The following is an 8,236-nucleotide window of genomic DNA, read 5'->3' as shown; positions in this document are numbered from 1 at the left end:
GACGTATGGTGATCTTTTTTGTCAATCAGCACGGCTTCTTACACGGTCGATCTTGCGAAACACAGCTGTTTGAACTGATCACTGACCTTCATCACGCTGTTCATGCTCACTCTATAATAGACGCCGTATTCGTTTATTTCGCCAAAGCATTCGATAAAGTCCCACACATACGTCTAATAAATAAACTTGAGAATCTGAACTTAAATCCTAAACTTATTTCTTGGATCAAGAGTTTTTTGGCCAGTCGGTATCAAACAGTCTTTGTTAATGGGCATTCATCGTCCCTCTCCCCCGTTACATCTGGAGTACCGCAAGGGTCTGTACTCGGACCTATATTGTTCTTAGTTTATATTAATGATATAAGTAATAACCTAAATTCCACGGTCAGATTATTTGCAGATGATTGCGTGATATACAGACAGATTACTGATCCTTCCGACTCTACTCGTCGACAATCAGACCTTAACAAAATTAATGACTGGTGCACACAATGGCAAATGGAGATTAACACCTCAAAAACAAAAGTTGTTAGATTTACCACAATATCTAGCGCCGAACCTTGTCGTTACAATTTGAATAATGTGCGAGTAGAATCGGCACCCACCATAAAATATTTAGGTTTGCATTTAGCAGCAGACCTCTCATGGAACAGGCACATCGATACAGTTATTAACAAAGCTTCCAAAACACTCGGCTTCCTCAGACGTAACCTGCGTTTAGCTAATCCAGGCACAAAGCTATTAGCATACACTACATTAGTTCGCTCGAAATTGGATTACGCCTCTTTGATCTGGAACCCCCATCAAGCATACCTAGTAACAAAATTGGAGTCCCTGCAAAATAAAGCCGCCCGGTTCATATCGAAGAACTACTCTCGATCAGCGAGTGTAACTGAAATAAAAAAAGCTCTAAATTTACCTCTTCTCGAAAAACGGAGGATGGTTTCCATACTGTCATTTTTCTACAAATTATACCACAGTCATTCTTCCTTTGCTTCGTACCATATCAAGCCGGCTCATCGGATATTCCCACGCATTGATCACCAACTGAAAGTAGAACCCATTTTTGCTAGAACTAATCTCTTCTTTCATTCGCCTCTCCTCATCGCCATCCGTCAATGGAATCTACTCCCTGGCACCATTGCGTCTGCCAATGATTACGAAGCGTTTGTAACCGCTCTAAAACGTCACTTCGAGCTGTAACCTTCATATTTTTGCATTCTTGTTGAAGCACTTCTTTTGAAGGAAACCTGAGTGTTCTTTGTCATGTGCCTTTATATTTTGAGTGTTTGATGCTTTTCAACAATGTGTTCCCGGCCAACGAATTTTGTACTCATCGGAAATTTTTTCTGTTGTTCCCCCCTATGTAATTCCCGCTCGGGCCTTTAGGGTATTTGAATAAATAAATAAATAAATAAATAAATAAATAAATAAATAAATAAATAAATAAATAAATAAATAAATAAATAAATATATAAAAAATAAATAAATAAATAAATAAATAAATAAATAAAAAGCTTCTTATCTTCAGAAATTGGAGAACTTGGAACGCGATTTGTGAAGTGCATTCACGTGCGGAGGTCTGTGCTGAAGCGTAAAATATATTCTCGGCCTCAGCGTTCTCGCTTCTATTTTAGGCTTAGGAATTACGAAACACCCCGCTCGCATATTCGAGGAAATTCGGAAGGGTAAAAGAAGCATGCGCCGTGATTAAGCTCATTGATCGAGCGTTCTCGAACACCCACACCACGTGTGCTTCCGTACGCGGGATCTTAATCGCCCTCGGCTGAATTGCGTGATCTTCGTGATGACATCAGCGCAGACATCACTCGTTCTACCTACACGTGCGTTGATGAGTGCAGTCGTCCAGGATTACGCGCGCATAACTTCAGCCCTGAGGGCGAGAGTGCGCAATTTCAGTACCGAAAGCTCGCGTTTACAATTTTGTGCTCTCTTCTTTTCTCCTGCGAAAGCGCGACAGGAATCAAGCGTAGCGAAGAGTAATTACCGAAACTCACCGCTTTCGATTTTGTGTGCGTGCATGGTGTTTAATTTATTCTCGGCGAGTTTTCGGGGGAGTACTTTTGCCGGGTGTCCAGTTACTAGATGAAATTTCTTGCTGCAAGGTTGGCTGAAAATTTTCTCTCCGTTAAGAGGCACTCCGTCGCCTCCTTTTTTTTTTTTGTGCATTTCAGCACTAATATTTCTGGTGCACACCCATGTGCTCCATATCTTACTTCACCGAGCTTGCACAAGTACGAAAGAGATATAGGAGTAGATCCAAGGAGTAGCCTTGTGTGAAGCTACGTAGGTAACTAGCTCACCGCAGGTAATGAAGACGCACGCTTTTAGACTGGCTTGGTGCTCGCAGGTGGTATACATATCTTTAAAGGCGAATTTAAGAGACCGGGAAAAGACACAAGTGCAGCTTAATAGAACTTTTGTGTAACGTAGAATATGTACTCCCAGGATGCGTTTACTCACGCTTACAGCACCACGTTCATTTACCAGGTTTATGGTACCGAAATATAGACCGAAAGTACGCATGATAAGGGCAAAAAAGAAGTAGACAAATGGATCAGAAAACAAAGAAAAATCTAGGTAGCCCGCAATTCCTGTAAATGAGCAGCACGAGCATCAACAAGCTTTGGCGGAGCCGCACGCAAATGGTACGCCTTTGAGACAGCACACTAGCTGCACTAGCTCTCATAGATATCACCGGAAGCATATCGATGCACCTCTACATAAATCTAATTTCATATTCTATACTTGCGCCTTTTCCTAAGCTCTACCTGAACTTACCCGGCACACTGAGGACGCTCGTAGGTAACTCTCGCTACTGTACCCACTTCTTGTCATCGTTACGCCAATAGTTTAAGTTAGACTACTGCGAAATTGCCGTGGAATGAAAAGCACATGCAAAGTAGCTTTCCAAAAACAAGTTCATTCTGCGTATATGGAAAGGACGCCAAGCGTACCACAGTCTGGAATCTCTGAGAATTACTTCCAAGCAAGGAGGCGCTCTGAAGAGGCAGCTCTTACGCCCAGCGCTGTTGGTAGTTTTTACAATAATAATTCGAAATTGTCAGCAGACGTCCTGACCTCCTCACCTGCTAACATTTCCTGATGAGGAAGCGGGGTCGTGTGGCTGGAGGAGTTGTCGATGTGCCATGATTGTCAGCTATTAGTTTTCAATGAAGAGGACAACGCTGTTGCCACTGCACAAAAAAAAAAAAAGAAATGTGCCGAAATATTGGTATGAGGCTACTTCTTTGGATGTACTCAGGAATTATTTTGGGTCAGGGGTTGCAGATCAGGGCGAATGATTATTTACTATTCATTTGTCGAATGAGTTAGCCTTGCAACAAGTTGATGCTGAGATATGGTTTCTTATTTTTCTTACGAAACTGCTGTATAAGAATTATACTTTGAAATCACGTATTGCAAAGAATGGTGTATGACGATGAGCTTGCATAATCCAGTAGGTGCCTATTTTAAGCTTTAATTTCGGGATTATGGTAAGTTTGGTGGCCATGTGCGCGTACGCCTCATCAATTTTGCCATTGCAAATAATGTTTGTTACGTATTTGCCCAATAATAAAAATACCATTTTAACAACAACAAAAAAGAAAACTCGCACCCGCTTGCCTTTTCCTAAGCAAAGAAGTGATAAGTCTATCTTGCTATCTCAGTGTGGGCGCTCCATTGGGCCTGAGGCTATTTTAAAAAGCTGTTGAAATATTTTGTGTAAAAAAAGGCCGTTTTCGTAAAAGCCAGTTGTGTTTTACAATTATTTTGTGCAGATGATGCATGCAGAGCCTTTCTATTTTTGTGTGATAATAAATAGTTCACCAACTTTTTATAGTAGTCTTGGCCAGCAGCAGTGCTCAGTACCTGAATGAGATCTGAAAACAAAACGAAGAATCTCAAGTCAAGCTCCAATGGGAATATCATGAGGTCAATCGACGCGCAATTGGCGCCTGCAATTTGAACTAGTGGGGTTAGGTCCTTTTTTTCCCTGTAAACAATAACTTAATACGCCAGTCTTTGTCCAGTGTCCTCCTCCATGTGCTCAGAGCCTAATGTGGCTAGTTTTTCTCGTAAATTAAGAAAAACGCAAATGAGAGATGCAGGCGAAATATTTTTACGTTGAGCTCAGGTAAGCTTCGAAATATAGCACCCCTTACTTAAGGCTTTTTTTTTTTTCTAGTTTACGAATTTGGGGGTCGGTTTTGGAGCGAAATTACGTATATGTCCTGATTACGTTAAGAAGCCTGTAACCAGAATGACATGATGATAATGAAAACTAGATGTAGTCTACCTTTAAACTTGACAAAAAGCGCAGCACAATTAATTTAATCTTGGTAAAAAGCATGCGGCCGGGTAAAGTGAAGTGCTAACACCGATGGCTACGTATAGCCTTTTGTCCATATTCACGTTGAACTGCGCCTAATTTTTGAAGCGAGAAATTTCAGGACCAGAGAAGAAATTCGTTTAAAATGAGAGAGTCGAGCTAGAAGTATGCTGTGAAGCGCTCTCCGAGAACTGTTATCTCAAATCTCTACACGCCCCTGCTTCTGTCGATATTTGCTTTTGTTCACGACGCCTTCCTGGTTATCGCCATATTGCAAAGTTGCCCCAGCTTAGGGAACGAGGGAGGGCTTCAAAATCGAGGCGAGACAAGCGACATGCCCTGATTTATTCAATTGTTACTTTAAAGAATGGCTGTAGTTTGCGATGGTTTAAGAAAAGGAACAGCGAAAGAAACGTCTGCCACACTCCTTCGATAGTACTCTTTATTGGTGCGACAAAACCGCCTTCACTGGGCATTAAATGTTAAATCCGCTGTTCGCGGTAGCAGCGTTACTTTTCTGGTGAGCCGTCTCTCCTAGGCGGGCGGATAAGTGCGGAATGCATAACGTTTTTTTTTTTTGATATTACAACCGAGAGCCTTCTCTATTAGTGCGTGGGTTTGTCGCTTCAAGCCTCTTCTTCCGCACAACGTGTATGCGAGCTTCTCCGAACACGGTCGTCGTCGAGCTCCTCTGGAGAAATTCCTTCTGTTCTTTCACCGCGTCCGTCGAGCTCAGCTCTGGCTGGGAGCCTCTTGTGCTGACGCGTTCCAACTTCTCCGAGAGCACTTCGCTTACATGGCTTCATCGCTCCTGCGCACCATTTGAAGTGCACGTTGCGAAATGGACGAAGAAAAACGGTTTTTCTCTTCTTGCTAACCACGCGATTTCGTGAGGCTTCTGCTTGCTAGCACATGCCGTTACACTTGATATTCCCCCCGAAACTCGAGTTATTCTGGGAACCCATTCGTGTAATTAGAGGCGCAAAGGCCACCCAAGATCAGCATATCTGACATAATATTCATTTCCAGTCAGTTCGGCAAAAACTACATTTAGTGGTAGAAATGGCACCAGAAAAAAAAATAATGAACTCGTTTGTGAGTGTAAGAAAGTTTTTTTTTGCTGTTCTGTGTTAAATACAAAGAGCTCTATCTCTAGCGCGCGAGCTCTCGTTTGAAGCTATTCTGTTTCACCACACGGATATTATGGGATATGTTAATTAATGTTAAAATAGAAGATGTTTACTTGAATGGCTTATTCAAGATAAGATTATTTCCTGAAACAGTTGCGACTAGCACGTACGCTGAAACTGCAGTCTCCTTCATCGGAGGCACCTTTTTTTTATTTTTGTCATCACATTACCAGACCCTACTTTTACCGCTGTGCCGACACGGCGCGCTAGGCTAGCAGCGCATTATAGCTGTGGCGATGCAAATGCCGTATGAGGAGAGACCGAAGTTCAAAGCATGCCGTTTAATGAATGGAGCTTACTAATGCTCGCAAGGAACGTCGAGATAACGCGAACCACCACCGGCATATATGCACAAGCGAGAGCATCCTCGTTTAACCTAGTTCCATGTTAAGAGAGCTCAAATTCTGCGTCAGCAGCCCCATCTTGCGTAATTTTTTTTATAGCTTTAAACCCACTCATCGCATTACGTTGCACCCCGTTTATGGCGCAAAAAAAAAAAAAAAAAGAGAAGCGGCAACGTTTTTCGATTAATATTAAAAAGGGCCAACTAGGGCTCCATTAATTAAGCAGGACGTTTCCCGGGGCACATTCGCAAAGCAGAAGGCAATTATGAGGCTTGCGATGAAATTAAGCCTCGTCGATCTGCCTGTACAAGCTGCGTGGGTTGGTTGTCGACGAAGCGAAACTTAAGGTGGAACGTTGCGCAACAAAGCATGTTGTACAAGTTGCGCCGTATTTTATGCAAAGAAGTAAAAGTGATGACGCATCAATCTTTTTCATCAAGAGCCCGTGAGCTCCGAGAAAAATTATTTTGGTGTACATTTAATGTTTACAACGTTCACAGCCCAAAGAGGGCATATTAAAGGTCATTGGAAAAGGTTTTTGCACAGCAGCGGTCGTAACTAGCCTGACGACAATGAACGACGACGAAAAAAATAGTTATTTAAAGGTTTGAAAAGTTACGATACTTTTTTTTTATCGCATCGTTCGTGCTGCAGCACGCATAACTAACAGGAAAGCTTCTACTCCAGATGACAGCTGGGATATGAGCGCTTAATGACGACAGGCGTCAATATATCATGCGTCCACTGTTAGTAAGAGAACAAGCGCAGCTTGGAAAGCTCTTAACGCTTTGCTAACACGACAGGAACTTCCTAAGTGTTCTTCCACACCACCAAACTGTCAAAAAAGACGAACAAAAGTGCGCCTTAATGCACTGTGTTTCGCTTCCTTCTGTCGCAGCTGCCCTTTTAGCAACGGAGTGGAAGTGACTGGAAGCGTCTTTGTTAGGCGACCGGCAGCCTCGTATGCGGGCTTGAGAGTGCTCGCAGTGGCTCTTGGCTTTGTAATGGGAGCCGACTTCAGAGAGTAAATGGTGTGCTGCAAAAGTTTTGTTATTCTTCCTATAAAACAGCCTAGGAATAGATGCAGGCACAGTCCATTATACATGCACAATGGCGCCTGCATCACTCACCGCTACTAATCGCAGCCTTAGAAAACAAGCTTCCGCCTCAGGCATCTGCTCCATGACATAAAGCTCTTTTAGAAAGGAAGAGCCGACAAGAAGGAACGTTTCTTAATCTTTCGCAGCAAAGGTGGTCCAAGCTATGCATATTTGACTTTATTAGTGAGTGAACACCCTTTTAACCTCGTCGCAGCTTTGCTTCCATCATCTCGTTATCTCACGGTCCGTTTACATTGTAGTAATTTATTTCCCGTTCACTGCGTTTGTGAATCGGTAAACACGTTTACATAACTGCATTTTAGATTCCCCCGTTTCCTTCTAACGACCTTTTGAAAGCCCTTAGGGGAACTTAATAAATAAATATTTGCAAATAATGTCTTCTCTCTCGGCCTCTTTTCTTACCACTTGGCTTGCCCCATTTCTGGGGCTGGCTGGTGCGTGAGTTTTCTTCGTTATCGTTCCTGCAGGCGTCAATATATGAAATAAATGGTAATAATGAAGGCTCCGAAATAATCCAGAATTTATCTCAGAAAATAGGCTCCACGAAATTATCTCTAGCTTCCCTCCTAAACTCCCAAAATTCAGGACCTTCAGCTTAATTTTATTTTATCACTGTGCTCGAGAGCTACAAATACTGCTATTCTTTTTTTTTGTATTTGCTTTGGTACCATTCGTCTTGTCAAAGCTTCTTCTTTGAAATTAGCAAGTTAGCCCTCTTCCTGTTCGTTAGAACTTCTCTCTCAATTTGCTTGTAGCCGGCGTTGCTGCTGAACCTACAAGCTCTACGCAATAATAATGATAATAATAATAGAAAAAAAAAATGACACATGCGGAGCGAAAATTTCAGAACATGAAAAATGGCCTTCCGTAAAATAATATAGTGATCGTCATACTGTTCAGAAGATACACAACTTCGCTTCGCCCCAAAGCTTCGCTCCGGAAGATTGACTCGCAGCCAGAGCTGGACCTCCGGTAACTTTGTGAGCATAAATAACCAAAGTCACTTCCTCGCGCACGGCCACGCTAACGCGAGGCTCAGCGAACTGAGCTGGAATTTATTCCTCGCACCAGAGAGAGTGGTTTCCGTCTACAGCCCCAGATGCGTCGTATCAGACGCGGCATTATTCCACAGGGTAACATTGTTCAACTAGCGAATGGCGGCGCCTGTTCTCGCGTCCCCGTGTGGTTTTACATTTCATTTTCACGCAAGGGCAGTACGGGGGAGCGG

General features: G+C 42.8%; 1 protein-coding gene across 1 annotated transcript; it reads left to right on the top strand.

The window, feature by feature from the left end:
* Positions 1-497: 497 nt before the first annotated feature.
* LOC149341222 (uncharacterized) lies at positions 498-1,221 on the top strand. The gene has a single exon (XM_089541946.1). It carries the CDS (start codon positions 498-500, stop codon positions 1,200-1,202), a length of 705 nt encoding a protein of 234 aa, XP_089398072.1. The 3' UTR covers positions 1,203-1,221.
* The last annotated feature ends 7,015 nt before the right edge of the window (positions 1,222-8,236 follow it).

This window comes from Amblyomma mixtum, chromosome 5 (assembly GCF_055824585.1).
Source record: "Amblyomma mixtum isolate Tamu chromosome 5, ASM5582458v1, whole genome shotgun sequence".
In the NCBI taxonomy this organism is placed as follows: Eukaryota; Metazoa; Arthropoda; class Arachnida; order Ixodida; family Ixodidae; genus Amblyomma; species Amblyomma mixtum.
This window is presented reverse-complemented; position numbering and strand designations above follow the sequence as displayed.

Coding starts and splice junctions, on each gene's coding strand:
- LOC149341222 (XM_089541946.1), top strand. CDS start 498: ATGGAGATTAACACCTCAAAAACAAAAGTTGTTAGATTTACCACAATA.